The sequence below is a fragment of the Callionymus lyra genome, chromosome 11, assembly GCF_982586985.1.
Source record: "Callionymus lyra chromosome 11, fCalLyr1.hap1.1, whole genome shotgun sequence".
Lineage (NCBI taxonomy): Eukaryota > Metazoa > Chordata > Actinopteri > Syngnathiformes > Callionymidae > Callionymus > Callionymus lyra.
The window spans coordinates 19,892,529-19,920,286 of NC_141828.1; the positions used below are offsets into that span (position 1 = coordinate 19,892,529).

The following is a 27,758-nucleotide window of genomic DNA, read 5'->3' on the forward strand; positions in this document are numbered from 1 at the left end:
TTACCACAGCCAGATGTAAAAAATGCTTCTGAGATCGGAGTGTGTGAGAAATGCGCGACGGGAAATTTCTTCTCATGTAGCCATCGCTGTTGTGTCACTTACCATATATTCTTACACACCGTTCTAAAATGGTAGCTCACCGAACTGTTTGTTTCCCTACCTGCCATCTGGAAAGTGCATCAGCTTTAAGACCCTCGCTCCAGTTTACAGTAATCAACAACAGATTGTCAGCTGCAACCAGAAACTGAACTTATACAGTTTTTGGGTAGAGGAGGGAGATCGTTCCTACAGTATGTGGACAAAATTATTTCGGCACATCAATCAGATCTGAGAATGTCACACTTAAACCATCAATTCCTGAAGCCCCGAAACCTAAAAGAATCTCCAACATATGTTTCAGATCTGTTCGGGTCAAGCAGACTTCTTCACACTTGACAGTCACACTGACACACACCTCATTGACCATGTTTGTTGCAGAGTGCACTTTTTTTTTCTGCAGGATATTCCCAAATGTTTTTTTTGCCGCAGGTCCTCGCCAAGTTATCTAACCAGTGCTTTCAGATGTGTGTGTCAAAGAGTGGAAGAAAACCACTTCAAGATTGATGATGTGAAGATATCCAGGCAGAAATCACAACTGGAGGAACTTCCAAGAGATAAACAATTATCTCTTTGAAAGCATAAACCAGTTTGATCATAAAGGAAATGTCACACGAAGCAGCAACAGCTCTGGTGTTGATCTGGACTCAGAGAAGTCATTACGTCTCAAACACATGTAGGGAGGTGAAAACTGAATCAATAATTGTAATCAGATTTTTAAAATGGAAGACACATCTTGGTAAATAAATGAGTTTCTCCAAACAATCAATCAAACTAATTTTTACAGAACCTTCTAATTAGGATGGAAATAAACAACACGCCCAAGTTTAAATAATATCATCCGAGTTATGGGATTTTGAAAGAGCATCTTTTACTTTGAAACATAACATTTTGAACAAAAAAGATAGATAGTCAAAACTGTAACAAACAAATACGGGTTATCCTGTATACAGCAGAATAAAAAATGACATAAATCAACAAAAAACTACTATGGGTTTTAAGTTTAATGTTATTGTTAACTTGTGTTTATGATAGAACTTTATTCTCCTAACTTAATTATTAATCCAAGGTCCAAAAAATAACTGCAGTATTTTGTCCAGGGTCTGATGAAGCTTCATAAAGCAGTGTCATTATTTCCAAAAAGCACACTACACAGACATCTCTGCACTATTTTCCTTTGTTTTGAACAACTGTTCCAATGGAACATCACATCAGTTTTTAACCGATGACGCCACCTACTGACCTCTAAACAATATGACACTGCTTCATGAAACTTCATTAGACCATAGTGAATACTCCCCTTTAAACAGTGGTGTGATTAATTTTACAAATCCTGAGATAAATATCAATAACATCTTAAAAAAGCCCATTTTACTAGAGCATTGATCAGCATATTATTAAATATAAATCCACTGATCAGCCCTTGATACATTTCCTTTGCCAATAAATACTGTTTTGTGGCCTACCATAGGCTTTTATATTTAATATGACGCAAATAGTTCTTAAAATATTATGCTTGTTAAGGAAGAAGTTTGCCATACTTGCTTCGTACAACTTCAGTTTCAAGTGAGTACATTTTTACGGACGAACAGTCAGATTGTAATCGAGCCGTCAGACACATTATCAGCTCAATCATATCATTCTCAGCTCATGAGGGCCACATAAATACAGTCTGCTTCACAGAGGGTCAACGTTGGCCATAACCCAAGAGGTGACCTACGGTTTACAAGGACAAACAGTATTCGCTCAAGTGTGAGTTTATGTTTCACACCGCAGACTGTATTATTTCAGAGTGGCAGTACGGACCAGAACCTCATGAAAACCAAGCTTTGGAAGAACCAACAAACAAGTCTTGAGTGGATAAGTAAAGCTAAGATTCCACAGCAACAGCAGACTTTTTTTTCTGTAAAAACCCTGAAATGAAAAGGAATGCATTGGCTCAGCAGTCCTGTGGATATATGACACCACTGTTGAGTGGGTCCCGAGAAAACTCCATTCATTTCCAGCTTCTGTATTTATTAACAGTAGATCCAGTATCAACACGTCAGGGGGACTGCATTAGCACACTTCCAGGTTCTAGAAAACACTGGGTTTCAATTACCTGGGTGGCTCTGGTAACGGGGGGGTGTGGGGGGGTGGTGTTAAAACGACACAGAAAGACTTTCAAAGATGGAATGTTGACCTAAGGAACTACCTTCAGTGCCTGTGAAAGGGTCGTCTTATGGTCTACTACGAAGGCCTGCAGTTTGTGTTCCCACTGATTCGGAGACACAGTGACCGTTCAGTCTATGAAAGCCTGCTTTTCACACACGAAAAAAAAGGCACCTTTCAGTTTCATGAGCTGATTTCTGGCTCCGGTTGTATCATCTATTCTTAAGACTACACACGTCGCACAGTTAAGATTCTATTTTACTTGATGCCTGTAATTCTTCCTGTAGTCGGCTTAGAAACGTGCAGAGGATTCTGCGAGAGGATAATGTGTCTTCCATCTGTGTCTTCTACCTCTCGGTTGGAAAAAAAAAAAAAGATATTTGACACTTGGCAAGACTTCTGGATCATGACATTAGTGGTCCACGGACAAGAGTTATGGGTTTTTCATCCTTAATATAAGAATCCTGGGTTCTGCTGAAGCTGCAAATACCAAACAGAGTTTTCAAACAGAGTTATGAGGTTAAAAGGAGCCTGAATGAACTTTTGGCTTTAGGAAAGAAGCTGATGGATCCACTGCAGGAGGAACATGGTGGGTGTTTTACGTGCCTATTAATTGAAACAATTCACATATAGAAATTATCTACCTAATGAGTTGAATTTAAATAATTTCGGAATGTATATATTATTTATTAACTTTCTAAAAAACCAAAGAAAGGTTTGATGCTACAAATACTGTTTTAATTATAGTAAGTAAGTAAGTAATTTGTATTTGTAAACATGAGGATGCATACATTAATGAAGAGATTTTGAGAGTGATTTTCCCAAGCAGACTGGATATTTAGATTATTTTCTAAGCTAATAAATATTTAAAGGGAAACTAATGTGAAAACCCAACTCTCCTGACTCACTCGCATGTTTCAGATGTTGAATCTTCCTCTCCAAGATGCAGTAAGTCTCACATCATGACCATGTTTTGAACTTATTCCTTTATAAAGTTCTCCCCTTGTCTTAAATCTAGGCGAACAAGGGGTTTCAAGAGAGGATTCCATTATGACTTAATAATGGCTTCACTCCTCTTCCGGTAGACCAATCACATCAGAGTGGGTGTGGTTATGGTAAACAAGATTTTATCTCCAGAAAAATATTTCAATGAAAAGAGAGTTTTGTACAAACAGACACATATTGCGTACAATAGAGGTCCAAGATCCATTTAGGACAAACCTAAATAAACACATAAGTTTTTAGTTTGTAAGAGTATTTTATTAGTTAATAATTCTTTAATGACCATATCTGTGAAACTACTTGAGAACTTGAGGGCTTCATATTTTTAAGCACTAAAAAGAGACCCGCTACTTGGTCAATCTATTAATGAACACCGTCCATCTGTCTCTTTCAGCGCTAGATGATTTTATGGGTCATTACCTGACGATTTTTCAGTTATTTTTAATACAAATATCGGAATAGGTTTGTTTACCTACTTGCCATCTAAATTGATCATGTAAAGCATCATTCAATCATTCATTCAAGCCTCAGTATATTTTTGAGTTAAATGAAGTTGAGAGACATTGCTGACTATTTGTGTACTACATTTTATAAACTGGACGAAAAGTTTTTTGTTTTTTTTTAAATATGGCATTAAGACATTGCTAGAGAGCAGTGTGAAGGTTCTTTCTGGACTCCACCCTGCTTAAATGATGTGGGTGGAAAAGAGCAATGTAACACACACTGTACATCACTGATGCCAGGGGGTTTCATGGGCTCAACGTTACTATGTAATTCATAACGGCCGGACTTGGAAAGGAGACATGTTGAAAGTGGGCAGGTCCAGGGGGGGTGGGGGGTGTTGGATTGGCTCTGCTGGACTGGACAACAACATCGTTCCTTCTGCCCTCGAAGAACCAGTACCATGAAATGAACGGGGAAAAGATCAAACCTTTGAGCGGAGATAAGATCGTTGTCTGAAACATCTTGTTGTAAACCCAGGAGGCATCCTGCAGGATCCATTAAGCCATTACACTGAACCAACCAACCTCTGAACCGCTAACTTTGGCAGGAAATTACTTTTTCCATTTTCTCCGACGGTCTCCTGTGCTACTTGTTCTGGCTTTGGATCACATAATCTCTTGTCAAACTCTCATTACATAGACAAATTAAAGACCTGTGATAATGATTAGAACCAGTGAAAAGCATGGAAATATTTGAGACACCATTAACCGAATCATTCTGAATACTGTCAACTCTTTAACATGTTTGCTACATATATGTCTTTGAGAATAAAAACACAAACTGTTATTTAAGGAATCAGAACCAACAGTACAGTAAGAACCTGAGAAGACTTTGACATAAATTATGTCTTCAAGTCATTTCCGTGGAAAAACAGTCCTGGCTTGAGTCAGCAAGTAGGAAAAATGGAAAGTTCAACTTTCTTATATGTCTGACCTAGATTCATGGTCTGCATACACAGATTACCTAATCCAAGGTAAGGTAAAGCCTAAATAATGCAGCTGGGGACTCGGTGGGGTTGGAAACTCATCACCCAAACTTATCTTTAACTAAATTATACTAGATTTACAAAAGGAAGTTCAAAATGTCCATTTTTCCATTCAACAATCCAGGACTGGAAATGAAAAAAGTAAAATGTTTATCCCTAAAGCCTCTTGAGCAGCAGAAATTGAATCCTTCTGGCTGAACAGACAACAAGACTACAAGTAACTTTTATAAAAGTTACACACACTGGAATCCATGATTCAAGAAAAGACCATCTAATGCCAACAAGTTTGGCTGTGGGTTCAGGTCTATTTTTAAAACAGTCAGACAGTCCAAAATAACTGTTCTTCATTACACAGACTTTGCTTCCATTTCCCTTGTCCTTGTAATTGATCTAAAGCATTTGAAAACATCCTATGCTCAAGTGGTACAAACTATATTTATATGTATGAAAAAAAGCAATATGAAAGTAAGTCTCTTAATAGAGCACAGAAAAGGTAGATATTTTATGATAATGGGATTTCAAACGTGACATTTTACATAATTAAATCATCAGAAGGGCACATTTTACGACTTCTTCTGTTTTTAATGGATCGTCTAAAAGCTTAATTACCCTTAAAGCGAGTTCAAACTAAAAATGAGCAGCTCCTCCACCTCATAAAATATTAAGTTTTCAGTTAAAACCAAAAGTTTAAATTATAATAAAGTTATATTATTAATTTTTAAATATCAGAATACTTTGAGCAATCTGAACTTTTCGTTCAGACACAGTAGTGGTTTGGCAATAACATTATTTATAATATGGTTCTGTCAGAATCTTCCAAAGTGCAAAACTTGTTTATGCTATCATCTGTTACAAACTAGAATATCAAAAAAAAAATGTGTTGAAAGTGGGAAGGATTTTGCAATCTCTTTGAATTAGATTTTTCCGGTTGTGATGTTAAAAATGTGACTTTAATAAATAGTTGTACTCTTACGAAAATAACAAGTTATCTTTCAGGTAGGTGGACAAAGATATCATAAACTCGTCAAAATATAACTTCTAAGGTTTTCAAAGTTACTAAAATAATAGTGGGCAGTCACCCGCTAAGTCACACAATGACTCAAAAAGGAAAACAACTTTGGAAACATAATATTATATGAAAGCTGGAGACCTGAAAACCAGCAGTTCCAGGGATTGAAATACTCCATGGATCATCAACAGCGAACTGTTATGCTAAGAAAGTACGGGGGGCTCAACTTAAAAGCACAAGACTTGGGAGAATCTGGGTTCCAACATGCACCAATGAAATAGCACTCGTATATAAGAGGACTTCAAGGTTTTTGGGATATCCGCCTTGCTGTGGCTCCCCATCGTGTTAAAGTCCTACTGGAGCACGAGTTAAAACAAATACATGGACCTCAGGGTGGGAAACGTGACACATCAAAGTTGTCCTCCTCCATAGACCTTCTTCCTTTAGGCCAACATGGAATTCTCCAACACACACACACACACACACACACACACACACACACACACTTGAAACCCAAGTCAACCTGCCTCCCTGGTCAACGTTTCCTCTTCAAGCACTTTTCCCTCTGAAGAACACATGAGTCCCATTAATGTTTTACTGTCTCAGCACACCATTAAAGCTGGACGTCAAACCCAATTACACGCCTTCACTCTAAAGGTCCTTCTCATTTTTGAATACGCCGAGATGCTGAATAGAATGTAGTATTATTGACCAAACATACAAGCAACAGCAATTTCCTGTCCTAGCATCATAGCATAATCCAGTTAGTAATACATCTGAAATATATACAGTATATATATATACAGTGGAAATATATTTTCATTTGACGGTCCAAACAGACTGCTCATCTGTAACATCAATCTTGTATTGAAGTCTTTGTTTGAATAAAAATACACAATATTTATGTCCATATTTTAAGCTTGTTTGTAGCAGAGGCTAAAAGGCTAATATGCTACACAGACTGAAAAACTACTAAATATGGCGAAAGCTTCCAGACAACTGTCTACTCTGGGACAAGAGAAGACAGAAAAAAAGTATTGAGGTATTTGGATATTTTTAAGCAACAAATGAACATACTGTTTTGCCTATAACTCCAAAAGGAGATGGATTACTAAAATAATCCCAACACTCGACATGAGGGTGATTGAAAATGAGTGAAATTTGATTGAATTTTATTTTTTCAACCTTTCTCAGGTGGAAAAGCTTTGGTACCTTGGTGTCCCATTCAAAATCGATGGAACATATGATTTTTTATTACATTCAATTTAGCATACGATAATCTTCAAGTGTCCCATGATGCACTGCAGCAGTTAGTTTTCCTAAAAATACTGAAAAATTGTTTATTTGTGACACTGATTTTCCATCATCAATTATTTTATAAGCAGTAACGAGAATTGTTTGTTTTGTAAAATACATGTACATGCTCTTTCAACAAGAATAAAAAATGATATTATTTCTGATGTGAACCCCTTTGAGCTGACTAACAGTTTCAATACTTGGCCAAAGCCTAAGACATGATCTCAGCACTATCTAGTAAACTTTCCTAGAGGTTAAACAGCTGACTAACGACTCTGCAGATGGCATTTGCGAATCCCTCACGACTTGCTTGCTTTTCCGTAGGTGGAATAATTAATACGAGTCTGGAAGACATTCCTCCTGCTACAGGCAACATTCTGGCCTTTGGCCTAAACCAACAGTGGGAAAACAGGGGTGACTGCGGGCCAAACTCAGCCTCCAGATGGGGCTTGAAGGATTGTGGACAAAGGAGGTAAGATAAGGCGAAGGGTATGGCATCATGAAAACAATATCTTAAGAAGCTTTTGTTTTGAAAACTCACCACTCTCGCTCTTCTCGATCACGTCGACCACCTCGCCCGCTTGCAGGCTGATCTCGGCCGGCTCCTGTTTCTCATAGTTTGCCACCACCACATATTGTTCCAGAAGCATCGGGTCCGAGGCGTCCAGTCCTGGGGTTGAAGGAAAAAAACATGCCGTCAGCCAACTGCCAGCCATAGGTCCTCGGGAGCGGCTGCCGGGCGCTCGTTGTGCCATAGGCCAATATTTCTGCAGAGCTCAGCCAATCACAATGTTCACGGTGTTCAGTGCATCTTCCCAAGAGCCTGGCCATAGAGATGCATCTCCCGCCAGCCCGGCACCAAGGGCCGAGAGAGATGCTAGACGACGATCCAACAGCAAACTTTCATCCCGTCTCACAGAGTTGACCTCATCCTGATAGTCAGAGCCTGTCAAATCTAGGTCAGCAAAGCCAGCAAGGACAGTCACTAAAGGCCTTTGGGTTCGAAAAAAGAGCTGAAGAAGTGACAGAAAAGTGAGCTGAGGACAGTAGAGTGGGAGAAAGAAATGGTTTCCCTTGGAAAATAAACCATCTGCTAAAAAGCCTCCTTCTCCTCAGCTGGGGCTGGAGCTGGAGGAAGAGTAGGGGGTTGTGTACACCAATCATAAGTCGGCACCAGAGGTCTTAAATAGAAACAGATGAAGGGGCTGGAGTTGTGCTCAGAGGCATGGCCCTCCGTCTACATGAAACACTAGAGCTCTGACTCCGGCGTGCAGCTCAGCGAATAGAAAGTCTTTCACGTGGTTAACCCTTGGAGTTCCAGCAGTGACTTAGTTTGAATTTACTTTTACACACTTTAAATTATAACTACACATTAACATGGTAATGACACAGCGTTATTTATTTATTTCCAAGCGCCGCTTTGGCAGTTTCATTTTAAGTGGACAATAATTTAACTTTGAGGTCTAGGAAAAAAAAAAACGTATTAATACAATATGGTCTTTGTTTTTGTTTGGAAAGGGGTCACCAACCTTTTTGCAACTGGGAGGTACTCCAAGGGCAGTGTGTGTCCCAAAGGGCTACCATCAGAGTATTACACACTTTTAAAAAACCTAATAAATACTTACATATTATTATGGATGATAAATTATATTTCTATAAAACACTAATCACATTTATGATTTTAATAATAACCAATATGGGAACAAGAAAGGAAACAAAAAAAGAAACTTAAACTGCCACTAATCAGTTGATTTAAGTTTGTCTTAAATAGATCTTAGACTTCTATTGTACACATTAGTATGTGTCCGTTTGTACAAAACTCCCTTTTCCTTGAAATATTTATAATAGAAAATGTGCCTAAGCCCCGCCCACTGATAACGCTTTATTTGTTTGGAGATTAAATCTTGTTTACCCGAACTACGCCCACTCTGCTGTGATTGGTCAAGCATTGAGGTTTGTCACCATACGTCATTAATCCCAGAAGTCCCCACCTCCAAGCGACTTAAGCAGCAAAGAAGCAGGTGTTCTTTGCTGTTGCAGGAGTATCAAAGCCCATTAATAAATCATAATGGACTCCGCTCCTATAACCGCTCATTTGCCAAGATTTCAGAGAGGGGGAAACTTGATAAAGTCCCATGATGTGGGATTTACTGCATCTTTGAGAGGGAGACTAAACATTTCAAAACTGCTAATAAGCCTATAATGCTTAACCGGCCCAAGGGCAACTTATTTGGTGTCTGTGGGCATCATGTTGGTGACCCATGCTTTAGAAGATTATAATTGTAACACGTAATCCCTTTAAATGCCGATATTAAAACAAGAACTGGAGTCAAGACTCACTGCTTACACATGAAAGCATTGAAATTTTTTTTTTAAAGTTGACCCTAATTATTTCTTCTAATATTCTTGGATGCCATTTCGGTGATTTCACCTTTTAAATGCCTTAAATATGGCTGTGGAATCACAAAGCCAATTAAACTAATAAAAATGAGGAAAAAATACAAATTAAAGTAAAGGTAATCTAATAAAAGTATGCATTTAAGGATTCAGGGTCTGACCGAGAAGAAACAAAATCATTAAATCTAGGTAAAAGCCTTTTCTTTGCAGGTCTTTTAATTCTAAAAAGATGTGGAATACTGGAAGCTGCAACCTTTCCCTGTTTTGGCTCAAAGTTCTAACGACCCACCTTCTCTTAAAGAAAGTCAGATTTGCTACCTGAGGCGGCAGCATTTTACAACATATGGCAGCTCATCATATTCTTTGAGGGAAAGATGGAGGCTGGCAAGTAACGTTTCATATCCTTGAAGAATTCACTTTTCCGTATAAAACTTTTAAAACACAAACAACAGTGGCTCATTTGTCATGTCTCTGTATTCGTGTGCAAAGTGTCGATGATCTAGAGCTCACCACAATAAACTACAGAATATAAACTATTGTAATAATAATAACGTACAAAGATTATATTCATGTACCAATGTTCACTCGTGTACACGTATAATACTATTTTCATTAATATTCATCACAAATATTCTAAAAAAAATCACTTGGAAATAGCATTTCTTACATACATGCATTATCTTTTGTGACTTGACAAAATGAAACCTAATTGAATCCTCATGGTAAATGGGATTTCTTCAAATATTAGCAGCAATAACACCAGCAACAGTCCGATCGTGCTTTTATAAAGCATGGAGGTAAACTCACAGCCAAAATGTCTGACACTGGATTACAGCAGTCAGACTGAGAAGCCTGTTTTAAATCAAAGCAAAGAATTGAAAAATTGAATTACAGCGTTTTTATCCCTACTTTTATCACTGCATTTTATGAGGACGGACTTGATTTATGAAGGTTCACTTCACTCTATATATTTGGGACCAGGAGTGAAGTGATTGTGACCCATTTGTAGACCACAGAGGTTTACAAAGAGATACTGTATCGGGAAAAAAAAGCAGTAGTACAAAAAAAGCCAGGAACCCCTTTGGTACTGAACACCATTAAAGGCATCTAAAGACGTCACAAGTGGGATTTACCAGATTGACAACAAGCAGCAGGAATTCTGACCAACCAGTATTGATGGAACAATAGGGCATCATGAAACAGCTGTGTAGTGATGACACTGTATCAACTTCTTTCATTTTGAAAGGCCACTAAATGGCACTCTTACTTTGAAAAACAATGGTAGGTGTCATAGAACTAGTAAGTAACAGCCAAATATTATAAATCAGAGAGTGACCTCTAGTGGCCTAAACTATATGACACTGTATCATGATAAAAAAAAAGAGACTGGTTCTCTCTCACTGTATCTGTGTTGTCATCACAGATTCATAAAGTATAATAAAACTTTTGAACACATGTACTTTGAGTTACAATTCACTCATTGACTAAACAAACTACATATGACTTTTTAATTAATTTACGATCAGAAGAGGACTTATAGAGCAACTAATGTGATGATTTAAGTGTCTCTTAAATTGATCTTGTACTATTGCACTCATCAGTATTTCTCCGTTTGTAAAAAAAACTCTCTTTTCATTGAAATATTTACATTACAAAATCTGTTTAAGACCTGCCCACTGAAAACACTGTTTTTCAGGAAACGAAATCTCGTTTCCCATAACACGCCCACTCTGCTGTGATTGGTCAAGCATTGATGTTTGTCACTGGGTGTCATCAATCCCGGAAGTCTCCCGGAGGAAATTTGAACATTTTCGAGCAAGTCAGGAAAGTTGGGTTTTCATGCAAGTTGCCCTTTGAATAAATTAAAGCTTTTATTTAAAGTTATAATCACAGTTTGATGATTAATCTGATACTCATCTGGACAGACCCTCAACTCGATCAAATAAACCCAACTTGGACTTATAAAAGTCTCAGTATGTAACTGATTATTATCATTATTGAGAGTTGCTAGTATTTGTTTAAAACTATGATAATAAAACACCCTGAAAATTATTTCATTTGTTCGGCAATGTCTTCTGTGTGTTACACAGGTAAAAGAAACAGTTAAGCATAAACTTAATAAAGTACAATAAAGACTGAGGGAAAGGTAAAGAGATTGTTGCATTGTGAAAAAAAGCCTGCATCAGAATTTTTTCATTGTTTGTGTATTTTAATAAGAAAGTTCTAGTTCACTCTAAGAGGCGTCTGGAGAGCCGGTGTCATCAGTACTAATAGACCTTTCATGCAAGAATTAAATGCAGCATGGTCGATAACTTTAGTGAGGGTCGAACATGATGTCAAACGGGCTGTAACGGCAGAGGTAAATTGTAGGTTTATATGTAAAACTTAATGAAGCAGCACTGAGTAACACTATAACTTGGGTGCTCAGAGTAAGTGATGATTTATAGACATGTACGTGTGAAATTATATGGCCGATATAAAAGTAAACAGAGTGGAGATGTTACGCATTTATGAGCTTTGTAAAGAAAAGCATTAGGTTCTTGGCTTACGCCCTATTAGAGACTTTATGTTTATGTCTCTCCACACTTGGATTTATCCATGTGCTTCCTTCTCCCTCCCTTCAATTCCCAAGTGTCCAGACTGAATCCAACACACCCCCCTCCACCACACCCGTCCTCTCCCAGCCTTCATCGGCTCCATCCAACGATGATGACAGTCTAGAACTTTGCAATGATTCATCGCGGCAGGAGGAAACATAGGGTCAAATATGTATGTTTATATGGAGGATTTGTTAACGACAGATTTATGACTTCGGAGGAGGGGGGCGGTGGGGGTTACTCGCTTGCAAGTTTACTGGATGCATCTTTGGTGCCGTAATTTCGATCATTGGCTCTGAATTGGGTTAAGCTTTGGCAAGGAGAGAGCGTTTCTTTGGCTCATGGACAGCAGATGTGCAGCTGGAACCGAGAGAGATACTCGTGGTGAATGTACTACAGATGTATTCATGTCAGTGAATCAGTATGCGGGCCTCGGGGGAGTCCAGGAAATCCACAAACAAATGCTTTACGTCTCATCATGTATTGTCACAATTCAAAAGTTGGACACATTATGTAATTTATTAGAAAATACTACATTTTCCTCAACATCTGGTAGATTTCTGATTATACTTTGTAACTAACAAACAAACTGAAAATGCAACATAAGAATGTAATGGCATGTTTACTGAATATAAAGTGTTGACTATAAAAATGTGCTGACAGTTAGATTTAATTCACTTTCAATATCAAATCATGAAGCGCAAGTCATCGCCGGTTTCATTGGATGCTTTGTTTTGAAGTTGTCGGTTAAGAAGTTGCACATTTGTATTTATTAGGTTTTGGATTGGGTTCTACATTTTTGATTTTCCCATAAAAACCTTGTTTTATAATGCAAAATAATTCTTGGAACTATTGAATGGTTTGATTTTGAAATTCATTTTCAAAAACAGGATTAACCAATAGCAACAACATTTAAAGCTGTATGTGTGTGTGTGTGTGTTTTCATGTTTTAATTTAGCATGAATGAATGAAATGACAGAAAATCTGAAAATCTATTCTAATGACGATGAAGGTTACAATTTATTATTGAGAATTTATTTTACCACAAGCCCGTAAGGGACTAATCGCTAGACAATGGATGGATGGATGATTTTTGTATTATTGATGGGCTGTTTCATGAAAAAGTGTCGTTATTTTGGAAGGCCATTAGACGATCTCTCCTTAAAAGCTGAATCACTTATTCAAACAAACATTTAATCTTTATAATCTTTTAAATAAGAGCCGCACATACTGAGCTAAAAAAAACAGAACTGTTCAATGAAACCTCATAGCATAAACATATACGTTAGTATTGTTTTTTTCCTCTAACAATAAAAGCCTGATAATTTATTTTCTGTTCCGTCAGATTAACTTAAACGGAGGTATTCTCTTATCGGACAATGTAAATTTGTGTAAACAAAAGTGGGGCTTCACAAAAAAAAAGTAGGTAGTTCAAGACAGATGTGTGATGTTGCCTAAAATGTATTTTTTTACTTTGTATCTTTGTAATTGTATCTTTTGATGTTGGAATAGAAAAATACTAATGACAATATCAGCATATAGACTATTGCAAAAATACTGATATGTGACTATTCATAATATGACGTCACTAGTTGCCGCAAAAGATCCCAGGACCAGGAGAAATGTTAGGTCATCTTGGTAAATATATTTGGTTGATGGGGAAAGATATGGATTCTATGGGAGCAGTGCTGAAGAAAAGGATGAAGGCTCTTATGCAGAGCATCTGGAGACTTTGCTCAGAAAAGTAACCTCAGCAACAGGCTCCTCTCCATGCACTGCAGAACGGAACGTTTAAAGATGTCCTTTGTTCCTTCTGCTATTAGATGTTACAACAGATCTCTCGCTCATGTTTGACATGCACTTTTTACAGGCAACTTTTGAATTATTCTTTAGGTCTTTTTGTATGTATATATTTTTTTTATTTGATGGTTTTTCAGGTATTTATAAATGTTTGTATGGATGGACGCGTTATTGCTGCTGGACAAAATAATTTCTCTTCTGGGGATCAATAAAGTATCCATCCATCCATCCATGCATCTAATCAAGGTCTGTTTCACTTCTAAAGATGAGACTGGTGAAAAATAAGCTAAATGTTTGGACCACCTGCTGACACAGTTTGTTGCCATGAAAACTGCAGCTCGTGTAGAGCGTTTCCAGACTATCAAACGCTGCCTTTAGAAGAAAATACTCCACACTGGACTTACACTTATGAGCCGCAATGATTCATGAGATGTATGTCAGGAGTGAAGGCAGACCCATATGGTCAGATACTATAGCTCAAAGTGTTGAGACTGGTCCTGAACAAATAAAGCTGGCTCAGATACTTCTGAAGAAGTAGGATCGTCTGAACTACCGAAAATACAACCTTGTGACACTTGTTTTGACTGTTGACACTGTAGGAGTTGACTTGAACATTTGCGGTCGACTCTGATGTGGTCAGTAGATGTTACAGAAAGGTCAGTTCAAATTAATATTTATGCTAGTCCCTATATGACACATGTGGGTTACCATACACTGAATAATAAAGGCTCCACAGTTTCCACATATAAATGTCACCTCTCACAGTAGCAAGGACATAAATTAAAAGTGATTCATGGGGTTTTATAGCAACAAAATCCATCTTTCTGCTCCTGCGGGGCTCATCGCTGTATAGGAGTCTATCTTAAAAGCCCCATCCGTCAATGAGTGTCCATTGAAACTGCTAAAATGGTCTTTTGTTGTTGAATGAGTACTCAGTTGCCTTAATGATTTCCTCTGCCAATTTAAAATCGTATCCATCTGCAAACACAAACAAACGCACGGACCTCTTCAACTAATCCGTGCACTGGTTAACCCCTGTGCGTCCTCAAACACACACATGCGAGCCCACATGGAGTGTGCAAACACCCACAAAGACATCACCTCATGTACACACACACACACCTACACACACACCCCCACACACACACACACACACACACACACACACACCCTATAGGTCTCCCGAGACCTGCAGCTCAAATAAAGACAGCAAGGCAGCACATATAAACACACTCCCTCAGTCCATGGTGAACACTGAAATGGTTTCCACTTGCCACGTAGACCTTCTCTCCACTCCATCTGCTTTTCACATGACTACACCCCCGAGCACTGAGTTTCTCTTCACTCCCACTCACTCCCCCTGCACATCACACTTCCCAAAGTCCACACTGGACACTGATCATCTCAAACAACAGACACCCACCATCACAGAATAATATTGTTTATCATTAAACCTCTCATTTACCGTAAAATAAGCAATTGTATACATCCTGACCAGACCTGAAGTTGTTCGCTCTTGTCAAATAAATGTGACCTTAAAGTCACCCAGAAATGTAAAGCTAAATGATATTTATAATTACGTCAAGATATCAATAATAGTTGGCCTGTTTGTAAAAATGCACCCAACTGCTCACTACAAGTCCCACAATGCACTGCAATTATTGAAGACCTTACAGCAGATAAAAAGTATAAATGAAGTTTGTATTCTGGGGGTGTATATAAATCCTCAAACCTTACATCTATCCTTCTGTATGACAAAACAGCTATTATTATCTTATCTTTTCTTATAATGGAGTCTTCACATTACAATTCATCAAATGATGTTTTGCTCTCTAGTGTGGTCGTGGCCTGATGACAACATATGATGATTATTTATAGATTATTTTCTTAAAAACGAAATCTTCAGCCAAGTTCATATTTAAAGCTGGAACCCGATCAAGTATGTTTTCAATGCTGGCTTTAGTGAACACTCATTTAAATAAGCAGTAGATGTGATGACAACTATCAATGTCTAGCTTTTGTTTTCATTCTATTTTGATTTAGGTTTTCTTTTTCCCTTCCCGGCCGTTATTTATTTAAATTGTTTTAAATGAATATCTATTAAAGGGCAACTAATGTCAAAACCCAACTTTCCTGACTCACTCACATGTTTCAAATGTTGAAGTCTTTCTCTCCAAGATGCAGTAAGTCTCTCATCATGACCATGTTTTGAACTCATTACTTTATAAAGTTCTCCCCCGTCTGAAATCACGACAAAACAAGAGGTTACGAGAGCGGAGTTCATTATGAAGTAATGGCTTCACTCCTCCAGCCAGTGACAAAACTTGATGCTTGACCCACAGAGTGGGTGTGGTTTATAGTAAACAAGATTTTATGATTAGAAAAAACAAGTGTTTTCTGCGGTCAGGGCTTAAGCATATTTTCTAATGTAAATATTTCAATGAAAAGAGAGTTTTTTAGAAACTGACACATACTGATGAGTAAAATAGAGGTCCAAGATCTATTTAAGAGATAATTAAATCAACAAATTCAACACGAGTCATTCATAGAGAGCGATAAGATGACAGTAATGTAGTGCTGCAATTAACGCGTAAATAAGACGAATAAGTGCGATGTTGCAGATAAAACGATGACATCACACTCATCATGTCGGAGATTTAAGATGTCGATCGGGTGCGTTTCATCAACTCCGACTGTGACCATCCATCGTTGGGTTTCATTTGAAATCAGAGCATCCGTCATGGTGGCAGGTAAACGGAAACCTGGTTGAACTTCTTACCGCGTTCAGCTCCGTAGTGAAGCCAATTATTCCGCTGTTTAGGGAAGGGGCTCAGCTGATGGACCAGCACCGTGTAATTATGGAAACCCTAAGATGCAACTGCAGCACAAATTCACCACAGGCTCGCATGACTTTATCTGCTGCGCTCTTTAGAAGAGAAACATTCATCTCTCATCAGCGACGACCACTGGCGGCCTTGAGCGTGGACCTCAGTGATGGATGGATCAATACCGAGGTAACCTTACTCCGGCGGCCACAACTTCTTTTCTATGTTTTCTGCTTTTGAAGAATGTTGGCAGCTACAGCCAGGACTTTTCGGCCTTTGTCATGTGACCGGGGAAATGTCATGATGACATATAACGGCAGCTGCAGACACACACATACTTGCACTAGCAACTTTCCACTGTCACGACACCGACCTTTTTTAATTGATTATTTTCTGCCGGTCCCTCGATAATAAAAAACAGATGCATGCATGAAAATAAAATCAGAAAAAAGTATAAAATATTATCACTATTATTCCCGAGTGGCAAGAATCTGGTGATACATATCTCACGGTACAAAAGCAACAATACAATATATTGCAATCTATTGCGATACTGTAGGAACAAGGCTATAGTTGTAGTATTGTCCGAGTATTTGACTCTGGAGTTGCAGAATTTACAGACTCTTAATGAAGTCGTAACTACTTTCCCTTTTTTTAAAACCAAAACATAGCAAAACATGGGTTGATTGTATCCTCTCGTCCTCAGTCATCACTGCCGAATAGTGGTCCTAAATTTAATTGCAATCCATAAATAAAAAAAACAGTAAATATTTGCATGTTAATCAGAATTTGAAACTACTTTTGTTATGAAATACAGATTCCTTTTATTGAGTGATCTGTGATTGATCCTCCTTGAAAAAGAAAAGGAACATTTCTGCGTTTAGAGTCACAATATGTCAATCTTCGTCCTTGAACTTCCCTTTATAACATAAGAAACTTTTTCTCCACACATCTGCCTTCCAGTCTTCCATTTAATCCTCATCATTTATTGAGAAAAACAGATTTATTGTGGGTATTTCAGATCTTCATGCGAGGAAACACATTGACGTTGGAGGTGACCTAGTTTTGTATGCACTTTAAATTATTTTCTTTTTTTTCATCCAATTTCATTTCTTTTAATCTCCTGCGGGCCACATTAAATAAGTTGGCTGGCAGAACGTCGATGTCACGTATGAGAAAAGTAACGGAAAATAGTTTGGGCTGGAACTATGTCTAAACTTTACTATAAAACCATAAAATATACTTCTTTTTTTATGTTGTTCATTCAGTCTTGCTATGTCACAAAAAGTTAAAAACATAATAGCTGGAATTATGGCCTATAAAGTGTGAGGTGTTAACACAGTCACATGATGATTTCAGACTCATTTTTCCATGAGTCTGGGAAGCTGGAAATTTCAGTTGCGTAAATCCTCAATACCATAATGGAACACATAATGAAATTAGTTTGGGGTCATTTTTTTTTTCATTTCTTTTCTCCAAAACTGGCCAACAGCCTTGAAGTTTATGTCTCTCCTGCGATAGCAGGAGAACCGACAGTGCAACTGCATGACATAATTGAGAAATGCATGTGGGTATTCCAAGACAGCATTTGTAAAAAACTCCACACAGCTGTTCTCTGATACTCGTCCCACTTCCTCCTACGCCACTCAGCCGAGCCCCTCCCTCCATCTACACTTCAATCTCTCCAAAAATGTCATCAAACTCAATTTAAAAGATGAAACACAAAAGTCTCTCACCGGAGCTTCAGCACAATTAAGTTCCTCAAAACCTGATCCAATGTTTCTACATAAAAGAATTTTAAATAAGACATTGAGTGTCATTTTCTTACCTGACTTTCGTCTGCCAGAGCCGCCACAGTCTCTGAAAAAGAAGCAACACCAGAGAGGCATAGTCAGTGAGTTTCACGACAAGATCCGGACGGGTTAAAGCTCGTTCAGTGACCACTCAGATATGGTGGGCAACCATGCCAGCCAAACCCTTGAAGAGAATGTGTGCTGGACGTGACCCATGGACATGGGGAGGGAGGCAGAGTGGGTTCTAAAATATACATAGAAGCTGACTAACGCGAAAAAAGCTTCACAGAATCAAGCCTTATGCATTTGTTTTAATGTTATAAAGGTTTTTTAAACTGCTAAATCAAATATGCAACAAAAGTAAAGTACAAACACATTACAATTTTACAAAATAAAAGTTATAAAGGTGTTGTTGTAATTTAGGAATATTAACGTGAACCAAAAAATAAAAGATGTGTTAAAAGTTCAAAACAAAATAAAAAGTAAAAAAGTAAATTCAATATTAGGCTGAAAAAACAAGGTAACAATTTAAACAATATTAGTTTAAAACAATGAAGAATAAATAAAAAGAAATTGATGTATTATAAATGTCTAATTTTCAAGAACAAATAAATTAAAAATTAAAAATTTTACAAGTAAATTGTTACAAGATTAACAAAATTTTGAATTAAAATGAACTTATCCTATTATCATACTAATAATAGTGGTTATTTTTTATTAATATTATTCATCTGAAATCCCTTTAAATACTGAGGTTAGATGTAATGGGGTTTGAGGAGGATCGACCTCTGAGGGACAGTCAAAGACAGCACAAAGCTTCTGTCTGTACGTCATATTACAGCAGTCTGACCCGTCCTGTTTGCTTGTGACCGCTACAGCCCAGAGCAGGAATAATATTCTTCCCCAGGGAAGCTTCACAGTCCTGGCTCTGTGCAGTTTCCACCTATTAAACTCTTAATAGCTGTGAAGGAGAAGAAGCTTTTCCCCAAACATTGAAACATGTTTAAGACTCTGCTCCGTGTTTTAAGGAGATGTTTAAAGACACAAGTGACATGAAAGTTATGGAGTTCATAATCAAACCGGCATGGACGAGTGCTAAACATGCGGATCCGCCTTAATCTGTGAAATGATAGACGGATGTATTTGGAAAACGTCTCTTTCGAGGAAGGTCATTTGCAGGGTCATGCATATGGAAGGATAAAATAAATCTGTGGACAGGGAAGGGAATGTATTCCAATCAGCACACATGAAATCCAGGGACTGTCAGAGAGGCTTTTTGAAAAATGAACTCTCCGTTTTTTACTTTGATCATCCGTCAAAGTCACAACGTTACTGTGACCGGGTAAGTTTAGGAGCAAAATGATGACACTTCACATTTTAAGGTTCATTCTGCTCTTCTTCAGCTGCAGAGTCCCCCCTGCTGAGCCCCAAATTCTCTGTCCATATGTAAATTTGAGATGACGTTTCTATCCCTCTCAGGTGAGACATGAAGAACAGAATAAATGTGTGTGGGTGTGCGTGTGTGGGTGTGTGTATTGGGTAATATGTGAGGATCGTGTCTTAAAATAGGTACCACATTTTACGTGTAAAGAAATAAAAAGGACCTAAAATTCTAGGATGAAACTACAGCTCCCTCTACTGGCAACCCCTAGAACAGCTTATAATAAAAATAATGATCTTCATTTCTCATGTGTGACCACTAGAGGGCAGAAAAAGATACGTATTCAAGGGGCCTCTTTTTTTTTAACTTTCAAGTATTACTGGTGAATAAAAGTTTCCATCATTATTATGATTATGATTATACTAATTCTGCAGGATTTTATGCTGAATGTCAGACCTATCATTGCCATTTTTTTTTTCAGTAACATAAAATCAAAGCACAAAGCTCTCAAAAAATAACAAAAACATCTTTCCCACTCCCTGACCTATACATGGTCGGACTTAAGTTTCAACATCATGTGACGGAAAAGCAGATATTTTAAATAAAATAAACCTTACTTAATCTACTTATGATGCAATGAGATTTTCCAGAGGCAGCATTATTTATGACAATGGTTTGCCAACAGGGAGGACATGCAGCTTAAACATCATCCTTAAATGTCTTCTGAAGTGGTCTGGAAAGACCATGCTTCTCAATTTACGACTACCCGATACAAGAGGAGGAGCATCTTTCTTTGAAATGGGATTATCATTGAACCGTCTAGAAGGAGCTTTGAGGTTTTTCCCTGCCAGGATGATTCTGTTTTAAAGTTTAAAAAAAAAGGTTAAAACATGGACAGAGAACAGTCAGAGGTGACGGATAAGATCCCATCGAGATTGTTTTGAAGAGAGAATGACAAACGAGCGAGACAGGATCCTCCTCTGCTGTGAGTCCTCAACTTCCCTGAACTCTAGTGACACCTCTGATCCTCTCGGCATTAGTTCTGGGATCAGATGTCACCTCAAAGAAATCATTATTAATTAAAGGCAGCGTTTCCGGGCAAACATCCGTGCAAGATCTTTAGTTTGGTTGTATCAGATGTCATGTAATAAGATAAAAAGATAACATATGTTTCATCTGAAATGTAAATATATAAAGTATGATGAGTTCAACTACATAAATGTTGATCTCAATAGAATTATCAGGACAGGGTCAAATGCTGAAGGCACTCATGTCAAACTCAAATACACTAGGGACAGAAATATTTAAACAATCCATGTTCCAAGCCGAAAAAAAAAAAGATCTTTTCATTCTCCGAAGGCAGAATCCATCCAAATTAGCATTGAACGCTCCCAACGAAATCCCATCCTTCAACAAGAGGTTTACCGGTACTGGAAGTCCTGGTATTATTGTCGATATATGAAATACATTTTCCTTTTCTTATCTTAAACACTGGTCTCTTTGTAGGTCATAATATTTACATTAATCTACTTCTATCCAACCCTATGGCGGGTCATTTAAAATGATTCCATAGGCCAGATTTGGCCATGATTTAAACAAACGTTCATTATTTGAATTGAACTCACTCGTTGGGGGGGTTGAGATCTTCTGCATTGGTTTCAAAGAACTTCAGAACCTCCTCACTCGTGGAGATGGGGGAGGGAAGTTTCAGAAGGGCCTGTGGGAGACAGAAGGTTTGGTGAAAATGCATGTTTCTGATGAGCAGTTATGTGAAGTATGTTGTTGGACCCTGAGACAGATAAGGTAAAGATTCAACTCTGTATCCAGAAGAATGTTAGATGGTTATAAGAAACATTCTTATAGAGGAAAACTGTCCTCAGTAGGTTGGGTGTGTCTGTTAGCTTCTCTCCTTCACGGCATACAAAGTTAAGTTCTTCTAACTCGAACCGGCTGCCACACTTGGCAGCTCACCTGCCCTACATTCCCTCTCTTAGAATCACAGTGAAGAGTCAGGTAACCATCCATACGGCTTCTTTTTCTGCTTTCTGGACTTCACCTCTCGCTGCCCTCCATTTCCCTCGCTTCCTTCATCAGCGGCCTATTTACATTTGTGACAGGAAATGACCGGTGCAGATAGAGCGGTTCCTTTCCTGTTGAGGCTGGGACCCGGAGATAAATGTTGCCGTCTAAAACTACAAACAGTCCAACGTATGAGGGGCCTTAAGATACTGTTTCAAAAACAGTGCCTGTCAAACACGATGCAAGACTGGCATTCAGAAATTATAATGATAATTCTAAACTATCATACCACAAATTGTTCACAAATTGTTAATTTTTACGAGTCGTCATATGGCATTTTCATTTTTACTTATTCCTTTATTTGTTATTTTGTGTTACTGCTAGAGAAGTAAACTTGTACTCCCATGACTTCTTTATGTTAACGCATTATTTATATATTTTGGCCATAATAAGAGATATTATTTAAGGAACCTTTGAAAAATGATTTATACTCTCACATTATTGACACCCAAGAGTTTATTCTAAAGAATGTACTACCTTAGTTTTTCTACAATTTGTTAGAATAGAAGAGATATATTGCATTGTATTTGTTAAATCGGAATATTTATACACAACTATAACAGACTACATTGTATAGGAGATACACTATTTGCTGATTATTTTATTGTGAAATACTTCAGATGGAGTGCACGAATGCTCCTTCCCAGATGCATCACTAATAGACTCAGGGACTTGCTGCTATTAGTCTGTTTAATTCAGAGTTTGGGGGCAGGAGTTGAGCGAAAAGATGATATTCCATGTTAATCTTGTATCCTTTGTCTTTGTTATTTTTTCTTTGATCCATGTTCTTTATCTTTAGACTTAGATTGTGTCATCTTGCACTTTCTTTTATAGAAACTTTGTTCTTGTTCTTGTTTTTTATTCATCTATCATCCGTGTCGCTGTGTGATGACTGGAAAAACAATTTCCCAAAGGAGATCTCCAGTGGGATCAATAAAGTTTTATCTATCTTTCCATCCAAGTTAATGTATACAGGGTTCGGTTTCTAGTGAAGGTGCGCTTGGTTCGTTTACCCAGATGTTATTACATGTGCACATAAAACCTTTGTTAAGGGTTACCAACTGAAACCCCAACATTTTGAGGGTAGAATTTTTTGTACGTGCTTCTAACCAAGTTTAATGTATATTCTGAATTCCTTAAGCGCTATATAAATAAATATTACTTACTTACTTAGAAGAAAAAGACACTTAAACAGGCCTTGACAACATCATGGTCTGTAATATCTCTCCTCTAATCCAACAAAGCATAAAATACTGAGGTACTACTTCGTCAGAATACACTCTCTGGTGTCATATATGAGAGATTTTAAATGATGATTGAAAAAAAATGAGTTACCGATTACTCTGAGTTTTTCTATGTTTAGTTTTTTCTCAAAATATTGTCTTTAATTATGGCTAATGCAAAAAATATATATATAGATATGCCTCAACTGTGAACGAAAAGAAAGAAACATAGTCTGCTACTGCAGCCGCCACAATAGGTTTTCAAAAATAACCACGTAAAAATGAGAATGCCAAGTCAGGGATCAAACTCAGGACTTGTGGTCCTGAATCGCATGCTCTAGCAAGCTAGCTATGAATTTTAACCATGTCATGTGGGAGGCTCCATAACTAACTATTGACAAAGTGAATTCTTGAAAAAAAAGTGTTATTATTTTTCTAGTTCATCAGCATATTAAAACATTTTAAAAATGTCATAAACATAAAAACTTAACTTTATTGTATAATGATATACTGTAACAGTTTAAATCAGAACACATGTGAGATTACATCAATTTTAACCCATTTGTAAAAGTGTAAATAATACAATTGAGACTTGCAAATATGTAATTAGTAGAGGAGGCCATTTAAAACACAACATGCAATGATTCCAGATTGTCTCTTACTTTGCAATAGTTGTCCAAGTGCTTCAGTCGTCTCACGGCAACATCTCGGATATGACTTCGCCGAAACAAGACTTTACCTTCAACAAAAATGAAAGAATCTTTTGAAATTTTAAGCCAAAGTTGACTAGTTATAGCTCAAATGACTGCTGAGTTGCTGAATAAATGAATTATACAATAGTGTCAGATGAATAAAAACAACTACATCAAAAGTAAAGTAAAGATCAAGGTTGTCATTAGAAGATTCCGACTTTTTTAGAGGTCCAAGACCAATTTAAGAAACACTTACATCAAACATTAGTTGCTGTTTAATAAAGTTGTATGAAGAAGTGTTTCACTAAAATGGTGCAAGGTTAGAAACAACAGATTATTGATCAGATAGTGGCATCTCAAACTCCCTCTCTATTCTACTCATATGGAGTCTTGAACCTGATCATAATTTCTCTCTCTTGAATCCAGATTCATGCCGGAAGTGGGAATGGAATAAAGGTAAAGGGTTCATTCTCTTTGGGTCAAATTCTAAGTCAAAATGTACATAAACAGTGAAGAAGTGAGCCTTTGGTGTGTGTCGGGGGTTTCTTACGGCCGACAGAGAGATCAAAACACCAGCAGTCAGACTTGAGCAGCAGAGCTTGACTAACAAAGGATCTCTTGACTTCCTTCTGCCGGTTTGACCCACAATCACTTTATCAGATTAGAAAGATCCCACTCTGCTGAGCCTCTGCCTCGAACACTAAACATCTCTGTAAAAAAAAACATGAGGCAAATCATATAAATCACCTGGTAGAAATGGAATGATCCGCTTTTTCGGATCCTTCTGCCCTCCTTCTATTGGGAATTTATCCAGGATTCTCATCTGTGAAGAAGGAAAAGAATGTTAGAATTCACAACCCGTGATTTTCCTCCTCCAGATCATTAAAATTATTTATTTTTTCTTATCATCATGGGAAGGTAAATGGAACAAACACACAAAAAAAGCCGACAGATTTTCAAAGAAAGGACTGGTCATGGTACACGGCTTCAATCGCTGCTGTAATTACGCCTCGTGTGAGAAGCTACTGTGTCGTGAAATGAGTTACTTTGATCGTCGGAGCAACACACAGTTTTACATCAGCCACACTTATCCAGAGGAAGAAAAAAACTTCATCAAAAAGTCACACATTAGCAGCCATCCGATCCTTTGTCGAGATGTGAGGGCATAAGGAAGATGTTCGTTATAAAATAGGGTAAATGGTGGGAAATGGGAACAAAGAAAGCTTTATGGAGATGGATGATGACATCATGCTAATGTCATCTTCTTCCTGTAACAGCCTATAATATAGAAACAGCAAAGGACCCACTCTTTTTGTGATTCATCTATGAAGCATTTTTACTAGAAAAATGTTACATTTTGTATTTCGAGTTTTAAACCAACTGTGCCATTTAAGATCGCAAACTCAGTATCTGTTTTTTTTATACCTGGTAGCTGATTTTGTTTTTTAGATTTGCCCAAGTTGTTTTGAATTTTTGTTTTGCTAGAAACATTCAGTTAAAAGAAAGTAATTATCGGCTGCAAATCTGCATGCATTTCATTGAAACTAATGTTGAATTAAGATCTTTCAACTGTAAATGGTGATTAAAGAAAAGTCAAAATTAAAAAAATGATCCGATCTAGTAAAGTTACTATTTAAAACATTCTTTTTCATCCATTGGATTCATGCCTTTTCTTAAAGTAATAATCAAAACTTGAAATGAAAATGTGTTTCGTGTCAAGGTTGGTCAGTGGTAAGGATAATGGATTTAAGTGTTCCCCTCTCTGAATAATTCAACAAAAGACCTTCCCAGGGTGATACCACTAATGTGTCTTTAGCTCGTTTTGCTTTGCTCCAGATGTGTCACAGTCAAACTTAAGTGTCAAGCATTAACAACAGGGAGGGGATGGGAGGCAAGAACATCCTGGTCCAGTCAAAGCCAGAAATCACCAGGTGGAAAAACCCAGTTCAGAGCTGGACCGGCTCTTTCTGGGCCAGCAGAAAGCGGTTTCTCTTCTTGTGGTTTCGTCGTTTCAGCATCGAGCTATTCTCCGAGACCAGCGTTCACCCACTCACTCTAAAAAATACAGGCAGCTCAGGAGAAATGGTTTTCCTTCAAAGAGTGAAGACAATATTGTCGGCCTTCTAAAGCCAACACTCAGCGTAAAACGTTCGGCAGAATGCTGAGTGGAGAAAATAGTACTGGTTGACCACAACTAGCTTGTGGGCCAAAATGGACAAAAGCATGTTTACAAGTATGGTTTTTCTGTTCATGCAAATGTCAAAGAAGTCATGAGTTCTATTTTTAGCCTTTCAGAAATGATGATGAAGATAAAACCAATATTCTTATCACATGGTCTGGATTTCTTCTGAATTTGTAGCTCCAGGAGTTTTTATATCAACTTAGTCATTGACGTTTCTCCCTCTACATCCTTACATCCTGTGGATCAGAATCTACTTATGGTTCCACGCACACGGCTCAGGACCAGAGGAGAGAAATCTTTTCAGGCTGTTGCTCCTAAGCTTTGGAACAATCTTCCTCTCTCTTTGCGCTTGATGGAGTCTACTGACTCCTTTAAGAAACATCTTAAGACGTTTCTATTTGTGCAGGCTTTTCCTTGAATTTCTCGAACTCCTGTGTTGTTCTCGGTGTTGTCTTGATCTTTGAAGTATGTACTGTTTTGAGTATTGTTTTGATTGTTAAAGCGCTTTGTGACCCTGGTCTCGAAAAGCGCTATATAAATATATATTACTTACTTACTTACTTACTTACTCTACTCTGATTTTTTTAAATATAAAAAGGACAAATTAACATTAAATACAAATAGCTTTAGACATTCATAATTACTCTTCTTTATTCTTAAATATGCATAAATACATTACAAACACTAATAAATTTAATAATAACATTGCAAAATAATCAATATATAAAATAAATAATAAATTAAAGTGTCACAATCATAACCATTAAATCAGTATTTAAAAGACAAAAAACTATCACCAAGCTTATCTACCTCATTTAATATACTTTGTTTTTTATAAATAAAGCCTGAATATCCATTGCATCTTCCTTTTTTGTTTTAGTGGGTCAGTTTGTCTAACAAAGAAAATGTCTCGGGTATTGTGTTTCTCATCCATTTTCCCAGTAGGACGAAGCTGTATTCTCCCTCAATGATGGGAGTGTTCACTCAACACCTTTAACAAAAACAACCTCAGCTGGAATCTGAGATTCCTCATCCAAAAACAACGGTGACATCATCCTGAGGGGCTTGTATGGATCCACTTACAACTGCAAGAGCAGGTGTGTTAGTCACTCAACTCAAACCGAACTTTTATAAAGTTCCATTTTACTTGGAAGCCTTGAAAGAGCAAAAATCTACAATGGTGCGTCCAGAACAGAGGAGAAATAAAATGGACTATATGTTAATCATAGTCTGAACTTGGACGAAACCAACAATTTTGCTTTCCACCACCTTAGCATATTGAAAAAGGAAGAGAGAAGTTTATTGTCATTTAATACTGGACACACACATTTCTATAGACTGATAGACTGTATTGATGAAGACCATGATGGGTCAATTTAGTTCAACTGTTGGCGGTGGGAAGACATAAACACACAAAGAGACAATTCTCTAAGAAACAAAGAAGCTGCTGCTGAAAGAATCTCAAAGAGGAGGAGTTTGGAAGAATGCCCATGTGGGCGAAGAATCTGCTTCCACCTCGGCCTGACGTGTGGACATGAACTTTAAAGTTGTTTACTACATATGGATTATGGTGCAGCTGACGCTTTTATGGAATCATCTGTAAAAGTTAGTTTGTTTTGAACAAAGGCTTGTTGCGATTACAATATTTGCAGAAGGAAAAGCAAGGCCAACTTGCAAACTCCACAAATTCTCCTCTGGAATGCACGCACTCGTGTGTTCGGTCCACTGTGGCTGAAAGGGTGTGGA

The 27,758-nt window shown here is 37.6% G+C and overlaps 1 protein-coding gene across 2 annotated transcripts in view; it reads right to left on the reverse strand.

Moving 5' to 3' along the window:
- The window catches only part of LOC148069557 (SH3 and PX domain-containing protein 2A-like), a 53,090-nt gene that overhangs the window by 16,464 nt on the left and 8,868 nt on the right, over positions 1 to 27,758 (reverse strand). For both annotated transcript variants that reach the window (XM_087802266.1, XM_087802265.1), the window contains exons 3-7: positions 24,578 to 24,653; positions 23,801 to 23,877; positions 21,462 to 21,553; positions 18,491 to 18,522; positions 7,585 to 7,713 (exon numbers count right to left, since the gene is read on the reverse strand). In XM_087802266.1, coding sequence (XP_087658392.1) covers positions 7,585 to 7,713; positions 18,491 to 18,522; positions 21,462 to 21,553; positions 23,801 to 23,877; positions 24,578 to 24,653 — 406 coding nt within the window. The remainder of the gene's footprint in view (positions 1 to 7,584; positions 7,714 to 18,490; positions 18,523 to 21,461; positions 21,554 to 23,800; positions 23,878 to 24,577; positions 24,654 to 27,758) is intronic.